Source organism: Gallinula chloropus (assembly GCF_964237585.1).
Source record: "Gallinula chloropus genome assembly, chromosome: 28".
Classification (NCBI taxonomy): domain Eukaryota; kingdom Metazoa; phylum Chordata; class Aves; order Gruiformes; family Rallidae; genus Gallinula; species Gallinula chloropus.
In genome coordinates this window covers 4,678,391-4,695,555 of record NC_140113.1, presented here as the reverse complement: position 1 = coordinate 4,695,555, position 17,165 = coordinate 4,678,391, and the positions used below count along the sequence as shown (strand labels likewise).

The 17,165-nt window shown below is 48.5% G+C and overlaps 2 protein-coding genes across 2 annotated transcripts; both read right to left on the bottom strand.

The window, feature by feature from the left end:
* Positions 1–662: 662 nt before the first annotated feature.
* On the bottom strand, positions 663–4,005 carry SLC35E1 (solute carrier family 35 member E1; the record flags this gene model as incomplete). Its single annotated transcript, XM_084276264.1, has 6 exons — positions 663–896; positions 1,329–1,574; positions 2,075–2,200; positions 2,832–2,969; positions 3,317–3,387; positions 3,615–4,005. The coding sequence occupies 6 exons, from the start codon at positions 4,003–4,005 to the stop codon at positions 663–665; spliced, it is 1,206 nt and encodes a 401-aa protein (XP_084132390.1).
* Positions 4,006–7,173: 3,168 nt separating this feature from the next.
* Positions 7,174–11,054, bottom strand: MED26 (mediator complex subunit 26; the record flags this gene model as incomplete). Its single annotated transcript, XM_084276156.1, has 4 exons — positions 7,174–8,991; positions 10,323–10,397; positions 10,646–10,843; positions 11,046–11,054. 4 exons carry the CDS (start codon positions 11,052–11,054, stop codon positions 7,297–7,299), a joined length of 1,977 nt encoding a protein of 658 aa, XP_084132282.1. The 3' UTR covers positions 7,174–7,296.
* Positions 11,055–17,165: the final 6,111 nt, after the last annotated feature.

Sequence of the window (17,165 nt, the reverse complement as noted above, 5' to 3'; positions counted from 1 at the left end):
TCTATGACTGAAGTACACTTCCTGATGAGAGCAGTCTTCCTACTGTCTACTCTTTCAGAAACACTTCTGGTTTGCTGCCAAAGACCAAAGGCGTAGTCACAAGAATAATAAATACCCACGTGAAGTTCTGTTGATGCTTGAGGTGAATTCGGGTCTAGCTAGCTGCAAAGGATATAAACTTAAGTCAATCCTCCTCAGACAGACAAATCCTGATAACCAGATGTATTCCTTAGTGTTACTTCTTCCTGAAAGTTTCACCTAAGAATCATTAAAACATATCAGAGAACAAATGAAAGGTGACGTTACCAGTGTGGAAACAAAATACTGGCCAGAATTTTGCTGCCAAAACAATCACGCTCAGTTGACAGGCTCTGAAAAGGAGCAGTGGCAGATACTTTGCTCTGGAGCTTTGTAGGTGCATTTCACCAGAATCTCTGTATGAGAGCAGCACCGTGTGTTTAGTTCCAGCATCAGATGGAGCTGTTTCCTGTTCAAAGGTCTGCTCAGCAGCAGTCGAGGTCTGTACCGCTTCCACTACACAGGCACCTGCCCTGCCGCACAACCTGCACGATAAAATGGCTTTACATTCATGGATGTACTAAAAGTTTCTGATAATGCTGGGGACACTTTGATATCACAGTCTATACCTGTTTGCCAGGATTCTATATATCAAAACGATTTAAGTTGTAGGTAGTTGGGTAGTTTTGCCGATTATACTGGAAGTGGTCTGTTAAGACATTGGTTCGACCATACTGATAGTCTCCGTGTTGTGCAAACGCCGTAAGTCCGTTCTGAGACTTTTCAGGAGTGTTTCGATGCCGATCCAAATTCACGAGGTCCCCAGTTGTAACTGGAAGAAGCTGCTTCTTTGCTTCTTGGTTTGCATCGTATTTTGTCTAGGAAAGAAAGAAAGAATCATGTTTTTTTCCTTCGATGCCACCTAACGTGTTCATACACCCAGGAAAAAAGCGTACAGTTTTACAACTATGCTACTACCTAAGCCTGTTAGAATCTTAAAATACCAATGACGTAATAAAAACCTCGTTCCTCTCAAATGCCAAGTCAGGAAGCTGTTGTTTTGCTCAATCTTTGTTTTTTAAGCAAATACTTAGATCAAAATATAAGTCTATTGAAGACCCCAGAGCTGGCCTGACCCAACCACCCGAGTGCTTCGCTGAGGCGATCCACGTACCTCCTCTGCAACCAAGCTTCCTGCCAGGCATCCCCCATTTTTATTCCACTACCTGTTAACTTCTCGTATGGAAAATAATTCAAAGCTCCCAGACCTTTTCAAGTGAGTTTCCCAAGGAAACCAACCCACCCTTTACCTTGTTATATAAGAAGACTCCCAAGATCGCCGTCATCATTCCAAGGACATTGGTGCTCGTAACCGGATTGCGAAGCATTATGAGAGACACTGTGATGACCATGATTCTTTTCGTGGCGTTTGCGACAGAGTAACTGAGCGGGCTGATCAGGTTAAGGATACTGAAGGCAATGACATTCTGGGCAAAATTACAGAACCCACTGATTATAAGCAGCATCAAGGTCCAGGACCAGTGAGACATCGTGCTCTGTGGTAACGACAAGGATCACAAGAAAAGAAGACAAAATGATCTCAGGTTTCAGATATGAGACAAAGAAACACAAATAGAGCTTGACTCACTTCTTACCTGCCACTGATAGGAAGATCTGCAACCTAACTCCAAAGCAGCACCCACGGATGTGATATTATGCAACTACCACTGCTGGGAAAACACCTCCACGTCTTGTAGCGCACGTTCCAGGTGCATTTGTTCCTGTCTCCAGCTACAAATTCCTGAGATGTATACTGTCACACTCTCTACCTCTCCCAACCCTGTCAGGAATTCTCACAGTAAACACCACCCTTACTTTTTTATATCATTTTGTGAAACAATGTGCAGGTATGTCACAACAGTTCCTGCCGTGCTGATGAGGAACTACACCACAACACCGAACTGCACATTTTTGGTGCAGGTGGCAGTGTTTGTTGGTGGGCTGTCAGGCTTTTATTTTTCTCTCTTAACAGCAATATTACAAACACAACACTTACCAAGTCATTCTCAACCAAGAAGGAGGAAAGATCTACCAGAACCCACGTTGGGATCATGAAGAACACAGCATGGCACCCAAGTATGTTCAGCAACCGAAGGTGATGTATTCGGGAATCTCTTAACACCTGACCAAAAACACCAGCAAACAGCCTTTCTTCAGCTGCTGCCCGCGGCATCAGCCGAGGTTCAGGAGCAGTGTAACAGTAACTGCTTTAGATGACAGATAAGTTATGAAAATAAATAAATACTGCTAGAGTATGCATTTCCTGAGAGGATGACCAAAGAAAAACAGATGTCCATTTGAAAACCAATAGTTTCTTGAGTGGTGACTTGGTATTAACGAGGTAGTAACACATTTAAAATGCTCAAGACGTTTGCTTCTAAGATCTCAAGGAGTGCCTAGTGTTGACACTGACTCACTGCAGAGAAAGGATTTGATATAGCAAGATATGGTAAAAGCTTTCAAATCAACTGTTAAATTTAAGCTCTATTGAACTGTCAGCAGAAAGAAAAATAAATCTGTGCCAAGGAGTAAAGAAAAGGCTCTGGGTAAACTCTGAGTTCGGCCCAATTTTCAGTGTAACAACTCTGACAGGTAGGGAGAGTTATGGAGTGGGGGCGTACAACGTAGCCAACTGGCTCTTTGGGCTCCTTAAAGCCACCGTAAAGAATAAAATAAAATATGTATGGAAATTACAGGCTCTGCTGCTAAAGGACGACGCTGCTGGCCAATGTAATGAACAGCAAACCCGTTACCTTCTTCGAGAAGATGTTCTGAAGTGAGAAACACAGAGTAGCAGCAAGTGCACTGATGAGGCCCCACATGTCAAAGGAAAGCTCTGTGACGGTGGCCAGCAGGACCCCAGTTATTATGGGGATCAGGGACAAGTACACCTGAGAGAGGAACAGAAAGCAGCAGCTGACATCTTCCGAGAGTTTTTATTTCCGCTGTGTTTGCACATGCTGCTGCTTTGGGGGGGAAGGGAGAAGAAGAAAGCAACAAAACCAAGGCTCAACTTTTATACTATCAGAGCAACAGCTCCAGTGTGTCAGAGAGCATCACCCAGCTCAATGTCTAGAGGTGTTTTCCTTTTATCATGAGCGTAAAGAACGTGTAAAACACGTCATCGAATCCCGATCACGAAACCCACCCGGGTAACCAAGGCCTGAGCGCCCAGATCCCAGCCAGCAGCTCCCACTGCCACCACCAAGAGAAGAAACCTCGGCAAACCTGTCCGCACCTTCGTCGTCTGCTTTTCCTTCATTATGATCCGTGACAGAAGCACCACCCATATCGGCATCGTCGCTTTCACTGAGGACGGAAAAGAAAACCCCACGTCGGCAGGGACACGGAGCTCGGGCCAACCGCACTGCCCGCTGCCCCGGGGAGGGACAAAGCGGGGGGGCTCGGGTCCGGTCCTGCCACCGACGGCATCTCAGCCCTGCCCCGGGCTTCACCGCCGCGCCGGGCACCCAGCCGAGCAGACGCCGGGCTCCGAGTCGCCGTCCCCCCCGCCCCCCAGCCCCACCGGGTCTCACCTGTGTGCGCGTAGGAGACTGGGACCCGCCAGAGCGAGACGTGCGCGGACACGGAGGCGAAGTACTTGCCGAAGGCGAGCGGCAGGATGTAGCGGGGATAGGCGCGGGGTGGCAGCTGGGCCGGGCCGGCGGGCGGTACCCGCCAGGCCCGCAGCAGCGGCGGCAGGAGCCCGCACAGCCCCAGGATGTGGAAGAGCGACACGGTGACGGGCCGCGGGAAGCCGCCGAGCAGCAGCTTGTTCACCACGTTGCCGCCGGCGCTCAGCCCGTACCAGGCCAGGCACAGCGCCGACACCCGCGCTCCTTCCCGCAGCGCCGGTCCGCGCCCCGTCCGCCCCGTCGCCGCCGAGGCCGCCGCTCCGCCGCCCGCCGCCGCCAGCGGGGCCGCCATGGCTCCGTACGCCGCCCGGCCGCCGCGGGGACGTCAGCGCCGCCAACGCGTCGCTTCCCGGGGCGGGGTCTCTTCCCGTCATTTCCGCGGCGGCCGCTCCCTCCGCCCGCCCCGGGGACTCGCGGTTCCGCGGGGTCCCCGGCGCCGCGTTCCGCCCGGCGGGCTGGGCTGGGCTCGGCCCTGCGCGGGGGCAGCGGTTCGGCCTCCAGCGCGCTGAGCCCGGGTCGTGCGAGGCCGCGGCTGAGCCAGCGGGCAGCGCCCCGCGGCTCCGGGGGCAGCGCCCAGGACGGGCGGGCACAAAACTGAGCCAAGCGTCATTCGGGCCCGGGGCTGGCAGGCAGCCGCGACCCGGGGCGGGCCCTGCCGTGCCCGGGTAAAGGTCGGGGGCTCCCGGGCTCCTCCCCAGCCCCGAGACGGGGCGGTGCCGGCGGCCCGGGCGCGGGGGTACAATACGGCCCCTTCCTCCACCCGCATACCACCGCCAGACCCGCCACAACAGGCAGGCACTGGAGGTACCGGCGGTTCCAAGCAGCCCTGGAGCCAGGCCGGCACGGTAGGTCGGGGAGTAAGTTCTGCAAGGCAGCTTAGGAGAACGCAGGAGCGGAGGAACTGAGTTCATGCAAAAATGAGAGTAGACAGCAGGTACGCACATGGTAAACTTCATTTGAACTTGTTTACAAAATCGACAAAAAGAAAAATATCACCTTGTAAACTTATTCACATTTGTTGGAGCTCACAGGACTGGTTATGCTAGCATGCTGCAACGAAGATTGTCAAGCCTCGCCTCACCCCGGTGACAGCCAAAGTGAGTTGACCCTTAGAGCAGACACAGACTCGGTACAGACCAAGACTTAAAGCTTGCATCGGCGATTTTGTACCCCTAGAAAGGGCTGGCTCCGGTACCCAGCGCTCCCTCCAGCGACGGCAGCATCAGCACGGCCGGTTTGCTACCGAGAGCCGGGTGTAATTTGAAAGTGGTGATGAACTTGGGGCACCACCTCACCGAGTGTGGTCCACAAGGGCCATCGATTGCATCAGAACCGTCAGCAGTGGAGGAAACGATGGGGTTTAGAAAGTGTAAGGTAATACTTTGTCGTTTCCTGAAATCTGCCCTATATCCAAAGGCCTCAGAAGAACACGGACCCTGTTCCTAAGTAAAACCATTCAGGGAAGGAGGGAGAAGGGGCAGGAGGAGAGAAGATGCACAGTATTTTTTACATAAACAGAACCCAGGCATTTTCCAACACAACCAGCTTTTATCCCTCTACCATCAGGTCTGCCTTAGAGCTGCACACTAACAACATGCCCCAACTCTGGGGCACACTGCTCAACCTCGTTGGCTGCAGATGGACAAACTGGTAGTGAACTGAAAATACACTTGGAAACATTTTTGGGTAACCACTTGTGTGGTATCACTCTCAGACCTCCAATTTCAGCAACTGCAGCAGACAAACATGGGCCAACATTCCCAAGACAGCCACACATTTCAATACCAGGCAGGTGACAAACACAGTCGGTTTGAACAAGAACATCTTAAAAGATAAACCAAACCTTATCATTTGGGGTCCAGGGAATGAACCAACTTAACATATACCTGGCCAGGAATAGGCAAGAGCTTGACTCTGCTCACCAAGGCAGGAGAGCCCTTGCCAAGGCTCCTCCATGGAAGCGCGATCCAGCACCAAGGGGTTAACAGAGTTAACATCACTAAACCTAGAAATGTTTTTGGTATCGTGTCCCCTCCCCTTCTCCCCTGGACAGAAGCCCAGCACGGGGGACTGCAGAAAACAACTAGTCCCAAACATTAAAGCAAATAACAGTTCAGAGAAACTCTCAGCTTTCTATACTGAACCAGGCTGCTTTAGAAAGCGGTTTAACAAGTAGGAGTAAAATATCACAAAGTTACTGAGAAAAAAAGATGAACTATGACCTTTTAGACTTTGAGGTACATTAACAGCGATCGGGTTATCAGTCTCCAGACCCTGGATGCAACCAGAGTTTAAAAAAGAATAATCCAACCTGTGTGACTGAATCCCACCAAGGTACTTGGAAGACATCTCGTACATCCCTAACAGCCAGCGGCTTTCGACAGCGTCGGAGGGGATTCGGCTCCGCCGCGCCGCTCCGACGGGCTCTCAGTGCCGAAGATCCCTTAAGCTGGTCTGAACTGAGCAAACTTTAAAAAAACAATGAGTTCAGTATAAATAATTCACAAACTGGTTTGTGCAAATTTTTTTTATTTCCACATTTATATCACAATGTGTCCACTTAAAGGACCAAATAGCAAAGTTGCTCCCTTCTGCATCGCACAGACACAGAAGTCTAGTTACTGTACATTCACTAAGGCTCTTTGTTTTTGCAAATTGCGTTTATGATGGATATCCATAAGGCAAACAATATCTAAAGGAATGGTAACAAGTATATTTCCAGCATACAAACAGGCTTCCTTTTTCCCTCTCACAGTACAGTTACAAACTTGTAGCACCCTCATTACATTTAAATTCTAGAAAAGGTGGTTTTCTTTTTTTTTTTCCTTTTTTTTTTTGTGTGTGTGTGTGGTTTTTGTTTGTTTGTCCTAGAAGTTTGCAGGAAGGGAAAAGGAGGAAAAATATTTGGCTGGTGGTGGTGGGATCAAAAATATCATTAAACATCTAGTTTTTGCAGCATTTCTCAGAGACTGGATTTAAACTGAAACCAGACTAAAGTATGTGGATGCCTATGGAATGTTGAGCTGAAGCTGGTCTCCCAGCCTGCAGTGCAACACCTGCTGTTTAAAACCCAATCTCCGTACCACATGACTTGAGAAAACGCAATCATGTTCAGAGATGTGAAACAAATAAAACTACAGTTTTTGCACATTGTCTCTCCAATATCTCACTGCCAAATAAAAACCCAAATCAAGTCAAATAAATAGATGCATATTTTGTTAAGGTAACTTCCACAATTTTCTCTGTACCTGCCTGTAATAAGATTCCGGCATTCAGAAAGTGCTGGAAATCCTCTTCACTTCTTGGGGACTAACACTTTTTTATAGCTGGCTCGCTATAGAGTTTTGAACTCAATTTATCAACCTTCGTATGCCTTCCTTTGCAATTGTTAGTAAACTGGTAGCAGCATTTCACAAAAGGAGAATTTAAAGGAAAGAGCTGGAGAGAACCAGCTCCCTCACACCCTCTGCTCGTTGGGCCTGTTTGTCCAGGACAGGAGGCTCTCTCTCCCTCTTTAAGTGGCATAGCGTCTGCCGCTTTCGCTAACTGCAGATGTAAGAAAGCATTTTTAGCACAACTGTACTCAGTCTAGGCAGACGTAAGGCAGGATGTTCAATCTACCATCATCCCCGTGTGGATCTAAAGATATGCACTGTGTCCAATCATACCAGTTACCCTGTGTGTCGTAACAACCGTTCACGCCTGGCCAGTTATGTTCACGTATTCTGTCGAGGTCATCGCTCGTGACCTCCCTTGTGACCCCAGGCAAGTCTGTAGGTTTGCTGTTAGGAGCTAGAACGTGAGTCTTTCTAGCCTCTTTTCTAGTGCTTTCCTCCTGCTTTAAATATTCAGACATGAAGTAGTGAGCTCCGGGAGTCTGTACTCCTGATGAAGACAGCAAGCTACTCTGTCTGTTTAAATATGACTGAATGATTTCGTTTCTGGATAATTCTTTCCAGTTCGTTTGTTCAAAAGGGCTTTGCAGGTTGGGTTTTTGCTCCTGCTTTTCCGTTTCTGTCCTGTGCTGTTCAGTAACCGCAGGGATTTCGACCTGCAAAGGATCTTTCTGTGTTAAAGGTTTTATCTGTCCTGTCATGGGATCAAAAGTGAGTTTTCTCTCTTTTAACCTCACGGGTTTCACACCCCCTTCTGACACGTGCCCATCCAAGTTGACTGTATAGTCTCTGGGTCGGTACCTTTTCTTCTTTTTACTATCAGAACCTGAAGCAGCATCATCACTGTCCATTTTCGAAGTGTCCTGTGAAAAGCCCATGTGTGGCGTGAGAGATTCCCCGGGGTGGGAGCTGGTTTTGCAGCTGGGAGACGTGTGCTGCGGAAGCATCCCTGCTGTGTGCCTGTGCTGGCTTTCAGAAGGTACCTGCTGCTCCTGCCAGTGCTGAGATACCTCAGTTACCGACTGCTGAGGGAACTCCAGTCTTTTCGCTGGCATGGGAGGTGTGGATGGTTGCATCAAGGATGGTGGCGGGGATGGCACCTGTGCAGTGTCTAGGAACTGAGACCTTTGAGATGGACTGGGCATCGAATCCTTTGGTGAGTACGTAGTATGCTGCCGAGCAAAAGTATCATGCCGAACGTTTCTAGGGCTAAAGGAGGAGCAGCGAGGACTCTTGGGCTGGTGCGGTCCCGAGGTTTCTTCCGACTTATCATGCTGCTGAAGCACTGCAGTCTTTAATAAAGAGGAAGTGCTTGAAGGTTTTACAAGTCCTGGAGAACTGGTGTGAGGTTTTACAGCATTTACTGGGATCTTATTGTGTTTATCGTTTTCACTGAGTTCTGTCCTGCTGCTTTCGGGCCCCGCGTGTAGATTTACGTCTACAGGACTAGGAAAATTTTCAGGACTACCTCCAATTCCATTTGTTGGAGGGGGCGAAGAGTTTTGTAATACTTCATGACTAGCTTTGGAGACTTTTGGGGGAGGAGGGCCCTGGTGCCCATCCCTGTGTTCACCTTTCCTTTTCCGATTTCCCAATTTCTCCGTTTTCGGAGAGTTTAGTTTCTGTATGTCGTTCCTGCTTTTCAATTCGCTGATGGGCTTTGCTCCAGCCACAGCAGGAAGTTGCGCTTCTGGTTTGCAGTTGTGAGCACCACCATTTGCTGATCCAGGTGGATTCGGCAACCCTCTTGGCACCGGTTCATTCTGGGTTACAGGTTCTATCAACTTTTGCCAATTCCGCAACAATTTCTTGGCACGTTTGGCAAGTTCCTCATTGGATGTCTTCTTCCTCACCTCATTGATAAGCCTCCCAAGTCTGGTTTCCTAAAGAGACAGAAAAGCTGGTTTACAAACAGGCACCACTCAGAACAAAGTTCTCACACCACGTTTCTGCTCTGTAGCGCTCGCCCTAGAGACACCTCAGTAAAAACCACTGTGGATTTAAGTGTTGGCTTTCTCTTTTTGGAAAGGATGAGCCCAGTTGGTCCAGTGCTCTGCCACACCACAGGAAACCTCCTGCAGGCTTTAATCACCCTATCCTTATTCCCTGGCTGGAGCACAGGAGCCATCAGCTGTGAGGAGCATCAGAAAGGATTCTTTACTCCGTGAGAATCTCAAGAGCAAAGGCGCAAGCTCAGATTTGAGGGCGAAAGCAGCACCCAAGGCAGAAAAGGGGCGTGATTATCACCAGGGAAGGGTAAGATCTGCAGAGAGAAGCAAGGAAACAAATCCAGAATCTCTGCCTGCTACAGCAATACGCTGACAGTAAAACCCTCTGTTTCACAAACCTGACTAGCCAGGGTGCGACTTACATCCTACCTTCTGCCTCCATCTCTCCTCTCCCTTCACTCCCAGTATCTTGAAAGGGTGTGAGAGCCATTTAAACAAGCATTCCTAGGCTATCCCATAGCAGTTTCACAAGCGGAAGGAAGTGGAGTGTTTGAGTGTTCCCAAAGCACATTTGAAAACAAAGAGTTATTCCACAAATCAGTTGACTTGAGAAAGGCACTCTGAAGGAAAACACAGACCAGACTGTGAGAGAAACACGCAATAGGGTGGGATACGTGTGCTGAAACACAGCTGGAGTTAGAGTTAAGTGATAGTTAAAAGCAAGTAACACCAATAATGCCAATACAAAGGTTGAGAAGAGTTTTAGAATTTAGCCAGAAAAGCTTCTCTGGGCTGTCCCTGAGAGTGGCCAGTGAGGCCGGAGCTGCCTCACCAACGGCAGCCGGCACCGAAAACAGCTCCACCGAGTTCAAGGTTCCTTGTACAGACCAGAGAAACTCTATTCCTACATCTGGATCTTTTGGTGCTGGGTCACCAAACACCTCAAAAAAAGGTGCCTGCTTCACTTCAGCAACCAGAGGGCTGTTGCTGAACGCAACAGAATTAATCAGTAGGAAGTAATGATTAATTTAGTGGCCTGTACAAAGAGGAGCTGTGCTGTGCAGAATGCTGGTCTGGGCCCAGAAAGAATCACTGTGTGTGCACCGAGCTGTCAGAAGCAGCACGGGAGGGACAAAATAATATCTTAATTGTGAATCCTCTGCAATCAATCTATTGTTTCAAGAAAAGCTCTCATGGAAATTAGACAGGCAGAGAAAGTCCCTTTATACCCACAGAAACGCAGCGGTGTTTGGAGGGTGACATACCTCGAGTGCCTCTTTGGTAATGGGATATTTCTCCAGGCTGGAGATCACTTCCAGCACTGCCACCATGTTATGGATCTGCAACAAAGAAGACAAAGTCACTTCATGTTTCATGTACAGGTCTTCGTTATCAAATGTAATTTAAGACCTTCTGCCTCGTAATTGCTGGAAGCATTAATCACAAAATTACTCTCACACTGTCTGGCTTCAGGGAGCTGATTGTTCAAAGAATAGGGACAAGGACACTTTACTGACCTAGTTGGGAGCTGTGGGAGCTGCCACAAACACACTCTTGGGTAAAGCTAAAGGAAACATCGGCAACAAACACGGCGTGACCTGTTCACGATGCTCCGAGACCCCTCGCCCAGGTTGTGGTTGACTGAAACACAAGTGTCGAGCGGCCCAAGAGCAGCGACGAGTCGGATCGGGATTCCTGCCTCCAGCCCTTCAGCCACCGCTCGACATATCGACACTTCCCGTGGCCACACACCAAGAGCCCAGAACCCTGGAATAAAATCCTCCAGCTGGAGGACGGGAGCAGTGCCCAGCAGGTGTCCTCAGACCATCGCCCAGCGCTGGACGGACCAGGAGAGGGTGGGATCCAGCCACTGCTCCTCAAAAACCCCACAACAGCTCCAGAACTGTATCCCCCCTGACACATAACACGGTGAGGAGTAACTCCAGGAACCCTCGTTACATTAACAAGGCGTCCATCAGGCTTCTGACGGGCTTCATCGCATGAGTAAAGCTCCACACAAAAGCCGATGCCGCAATCTGTAGATATTCAGCACAAATGTGATTTTAGTGATTTCTGTGAGAAAGCCCAGACCACAGAGATCCACATCACCACCACCCCATGGTAACAGCCCCCCAACACTGGAATTCTAATCACCTTTTAGGTAGATTTAAGAGACAAGCGAAGGAAAACTTGATTCACAGTTTCGTTTATTAATTTCATTTGGGACTCAACAGGACGTGAACTGCACCTGAGAAATATCTCACAGCAAGAATCAGAGTCATAGGGGTTGGAAGGGACCTCAAGAGATCATTGAGTACAACCCCCAACCTCCACAGGGATCCCATGTTACCCCCAAGTCTCACCAGGAGCATTACCAGGCAGCCCTACCCTCTCAGCCACACACTCTGCCGCAAGGTTCTTCGTTTTAAGACAAGTGCAAGCTTCTAAGAATTTAATTTTCCCAGGAAATTCTACCCCTCTGGGAAGAGGGAACGGGAGAACCAGGAGCTGAAGTCTCTTCACCTCAGAACATCATGTGCACACACATCTGTCCCATCACAGCAGGGCTGCTGAGGGTCAAAGCCATCAGCAAGTAAACACTCTGCCTGGTTTTTAGATTTACTCTTCCCAAACTTATTTCTGAAGCCCATAAAGGCTTTGAACAATTGGCCATTTCTACAACCAACTGCAGAACCAAGATGAATTCGTTTGCCAATGGTCTTCTCCACATTTTGATCCCTGCCCTCAGTGTTTAGGAAGGATGATTTGGCACCGCAGTTTAAGTAATAAAGGGCTCTTTTTCCCCAGCCTCTAGAACCAGCACAACACTCAATCCTGGGAGTTTCCACACAAACATTTTTAGACTTGCAAAACATGATCCCCTCCTTCCCGACACGCATTTTAGGCTCTGAATTACCAGGGTGCAAAAAGGCCCAGTGTATCACACACACCAGTCATTGGTACAATTATTTCTTGCAGTCACTGGTAATCCCCAAATGTTCATTATCTAAATGACAAAGTCATGGCAAAAAAAAGGGATCATTAGTCTCTGGAAAGGTCGGGATGGGGAAAGCGATACGCTCCTGTCTACAGAAAATGAAATGGGCCAGGGAGTTTCCAGTGACAGCTTTGCCTGTGTCTCAGTGTACCCAAACACACACGGATGGATGGTCCCGAATGGCAAATCGCCTACCGGAGACCAGGCCCACACCAAGACAGACAGACCTCCTTCATTCCCTCCTCTGAGGGAGTCGCTGCAAGGAGCACGAGGGCTCACGCTCAGCATCGATGGCAAGAAGCTCCTCTTTCTCCCCCTTCTTTTCCACCTGCTGGGAAGTGTGGATCTTTAAAAACTCCAGTGGAATAAAGACGCTCCAGGCTGGCTCAACAACTGCTCCACCTTCCCTGGTAGTTTTGTGTCGTTTTCTTGGAACACTTCACCCAAACTGCCACAAAGAAGAGCTTGAAATAAAATTACGTTCCCCTGTTTCAAAACAGCACAGAGAATGGACTTTCTTGTGGCACAGTTAAAGGCTACGACAACAAGGTGACCACCCTGAAAGGCCTCAAGTGTCACCTGCCCAACAGGAAGACACCTATTTGGATACCAGCAGCACGTCAGTAATGCACACCAGTATCTTTATCTCAAACCACCGGCTACCAGCTCAATAAAATGAACACATTGTCACATAACTGACACAAGACAGAAGCTACAAAACCCACCAGGACACCACCCTACTTTGCACAGCACCAGAAGTGATCCCTTAACAATGCAAACTGCTATTAAAAACGCTTCTTGGCTACAGGACAGGCAGGGAAGGTAACACAGCAGAGCAGCACGAGGGAGTTTGGCAACCGCGCTCTCCTCTCCTCGGACACTGGGTAAGAGCAGCGTTACGCAAGCCCCTGTCTCAGGAACTTGCACATCACTTCAGTTTCTATTCACTTCCATCGACTTACTCTGCAACCCATTAATCCCAGCTCAAAGCAAGAACTTCCAGGAAGCAGCCCCAGGCCCTCTCACTGAGGAGCCTGTGGAAAGCAGCTACCAACTTCCACAGCGGCTGAGGGGATCCTGCGCTGTTCCCACGTTGTGGAGCTCGACTGGCACACGGACTAATTCACTCGGAAGTTTACTGGAGAACATCTGCTTTGAGTCATCTACAATAATCTCTTCCAGCCAACCCCAACGACAGTCACAGCAACCAAATCTTATTTAGTCCATGCAAGTCTCCTTAAGTCATCCAGCCGTGCTCTGGGGCTTCCTACTAGTAGCTGAGATCTTCTCCAAGTTAAGCACTATGTGTTTTACTACAGCCTCAGAAGAAGGCAGGGGGTTCCAAACTCTCTGGAAAAGATCAAGCAGCTTAATTTCCTTTTTTTTTTTTTTTTAACTGCCACCTTAACCCTATTTTAGCTTTTATAAATCAGGAACAATTCAGTAAGTAACTTTAGGGTCAGTGTTACACAGCGGTTCAGAAGGATAAACAGCGTGTTTGGGTTGAGGAAGTTTAACAGGCAGCTGTTCCCTGCCACCTCCAGGTCTGCTGCTTCCTCCCCTTCCTCCTGCTTCAGGGGGATGTTGCTAAAGGTCTTTGCACGCCTGAGAAACTAGACCAGAGTTAGCAAGGATGAGTTGCTGAGACAATTAGTTACAGAGGCCTGGAGCAGAAGGAAGAGCAGGTATCTCCTTGTAGCTGAAAAGCTGACAGCTGGGTGCACAATTACAGAAGTAGTTGCTCTGAAACTGCTACTCCAGATTCGTCCCCTTTCCTACTGGATTCCAGCTAGAAACACTCCTCACTGCTGGATGAAGTTCAGTAACAGCAGAAACGGGCACTTCTGACACAGTATCACCATCATGGAAGGGGTAACCTTAGTACCTTTCAAATTTCTTGAAGGGTATTTTAACTTGGCCTTCAAAGTCTGGAGTTGCTAATCACTGAAACTTTTCTAAACCCAAAGCATAACTCTGTTATCCTCCTGAAGTCACAGGTTGTAACCACCAGCAACCTGATCCAGTATAAGCATATCAGAAGGTACCGTCTTTGAAAGAGTGCATTTGTTATCAACTTCGTTCCTCCCAATACACCAGGAATACTCAGGGTCACACAAAGTACTCCTGTAACACTGTCCCACCCGTAGCAGCTTCAGAGCAGTCCTACAAAAGCAAGTAGAGAAGACTAAACAGACTCTTCTCTTTCCTACAGACTCAAACCCAGGTGTCTATTGCCAAGCTGGTGTCTTCTGGTGGAATCAAAATCAGAAGTGCAGTACAGTCTACACACAGGTCACAGGAGCATCTGTACCACTTTTCATTGTCTTCCCAGGGCTCCCAGAGACTGCAGTGTTTTACTGGGTAATTATAAACACTGCCATGTATCCATGGACCAGGTATGTCTGTAGGTAGCACAGGAAAACATTCAAGAAAATCCTGGATTTGAGGTCAATACTGCTGAAATGGCCAGGAAGGCAGAGCTGATCCGAACAGAGGAACAGCGACCGCACCACGAGCAACGTCATCCGCTCACATTCCTTCTCTCCACGCTGGCAGCAGGGCATTACCTGTGTCTAAGCACCAACTCCTACTCCACACAGGGGGCTCCAGTCCATGCTGGATTAGTATAAAAGCTCCTTCATAGCATAAGCAGCTGAAACATGGAATAACAATAAGAAAAAAGCTGCTGTGCACAGTTGGCTTTATTTAAACGTGGCAATGGACACACAGCAGTGTAGTGATTATTTATCACCTCATACAAGACACACCAGATACCAGACACTACCAATACCTATCACAAACAGTGAACGATAACGTCACCGATTCAAAGCTACAGACCAAACACACAAAGTTAGAATTCAGGTTACAACCTGCTGGTATGTAGTTCAGTTCCCGTGTAACTGATCTATTAACAGTTCCCCCTACCCCCCGTGTGACAAGAGAGGGTACAGGAGATGCTATTCACAGAGATGACACACCAGAAGGATGCCCATGCACTACTTTGTTCAGGATTATCAGAAATGTCTGAAAGGCAGCTTGCTAAGTGGGGTTTAAACATTCACCAGTACACAAAAGTCATTCCTAAGGGTAGCAGCAAGTTCCCTGACAGCGTTTAGGAAAGCAGATCTTTAACCATGAAGGAATCAATGACTTGGGCTGAAAGGCATCTGCTGAGAGCATCTTCTGTGAGAGAGAAATTCATGTGGAGTCCGTAATTTGGACACTGATGAGAATCCTGAGCTGCTGCACAGGCAGGAGAAAGGCTCCAACTGCCAGGGATGCTCAGAAGCAGCAGCCAGGCCCAGTGAGCACGTATCCTCACCTCTGGATTTACAATTCCCAGGTTTAACATGGAGTCAAAACAATCTGCGCCAGACCCCTTCCCACACACCCTGTGCAAAGCCAGGATCATGAAACAAGAGTAAGGTCAGATTCCAACAAAACAGGACATTGCAAAGAAACCAATAGACCTGAAGTGTTCCACAGGAGAAAGGACAACAGTTCAGCCCTCTGTCACCTTCTGGGAGCGTGTACACAACTAAGGTGTAGAGAGACTGGAACAGCCAAGAGATCCAGAGGAGTTTGCCAGCAGGACACAGAGCTTGCCCCAGCAGTTACAAACAGCTGAGACACAAGAAAATCCACAGCAGTTGGTAAGTGCACCAACCCTCTACCTCTCCTCTACATGATCTACTTCAGGGCAGCTGTCTAACCCCAGCCCCTGATGTGGCAGGAGAGCACTCCATGCTGCAGCAGGGTAGGGGAACCACCCAGTGAGGGGAGCATCCACTGACAGAGTCCTTTAGAAGGAAAGACATGAGGCAGTAAAACACAGATTACAGAGACAAGATGCACACCCGACACATAACCTGTTCCCAGAACAGCAGTGGCACACTGAGGGAAGTCTTCCTGCTCTATAGGGAGAGACCTTTAAGGAAAAGAGAAACCAGTCCACACTATAATGCTTTTCTCCACTCAGATTTATTAGCCAATAACCAGAGGACATTCTTGTTACTACAGAGAGGAGTAATTGTCTGTCAGCTTCAGCATTCACTAAATGTTTGGCACAATATTGCAAGAATCAGACCTGTAGAGTGTGGGAAATATAGAAGACTGACTGCAACATCACACACACGCCCCAAAAAACCCAGCAACCACCCCAAACCACCAGACAGTAAGTTGGTCAAATCCTTTTTGAGGGAACAAATTGATTAGCTGCATTTCAGAAGCCCAGAAGGTGAAGGGAAGGTCAGTTACCCAAAATGCTATGAAACTGGCAAAAATTCGAGATCAGGGATGGAGCAAGAGGAGCAGGTACCACAGACCACAGGCAGCCACTGGCAGGGCAGAACGCAGCCTGGGTGGTACCTTCCAGGACATAATTCAAGCAAGATAATTTCAGTCTTGTTTTTCATTCAACAGCACTCTGATAAGGGACGGTATAGGAAGCAAATCCAGCTGGAATTACACGTTCAGCTCAAGATGCCGCAGTTCAAGAACAGATTCAAAGAGGAGTTCAGAGACAAGCAGTGATAAGAGGTTCTGAAAACATTGTTAATAAGAAAAACTTGACGTACCCAGTTCACAAAATAATGAAAAAATAGGGAGGAGCCACACAAGACTTGAAAGAAGCCTTCCTAGGCATTAGTAGTCACGTGAAAGATGACTCTGATCAACTGTTTTCACAGTCACTGACTTAATTTGAAACAAGACAAATACTGATTTGATATCAGGAATAACCAGAGAGCTCCCAATGCATTCAAACTCAATGGCACTTAAACTCAGGTTTAAGAACAGATTAGGTAAGCCTGGAAGGATCTGCTGCTACTTCAGTGAAGGTGATGGCCCACGGAGCTTCATGAAGGCCCTGCCAGCCGGGCACCCCTACAACTGACACCTGGGGAAGAGATACTGTGCAGCAAGTAGAGACACACATGGAAACACCCATTTCTATCCAGTCCAAACTAGGCTCAAAGCAGCAACTCTCAATTCTGTCCTGTCCAGGAGACACGTATGGGCAGCGGCACCAGCAGCCTGTGCTGCAAAGGACACAGCCCAGCATCCCAACGGCTGTGCCACCCACCCAAAGGACACCCACCCACCGTACAGT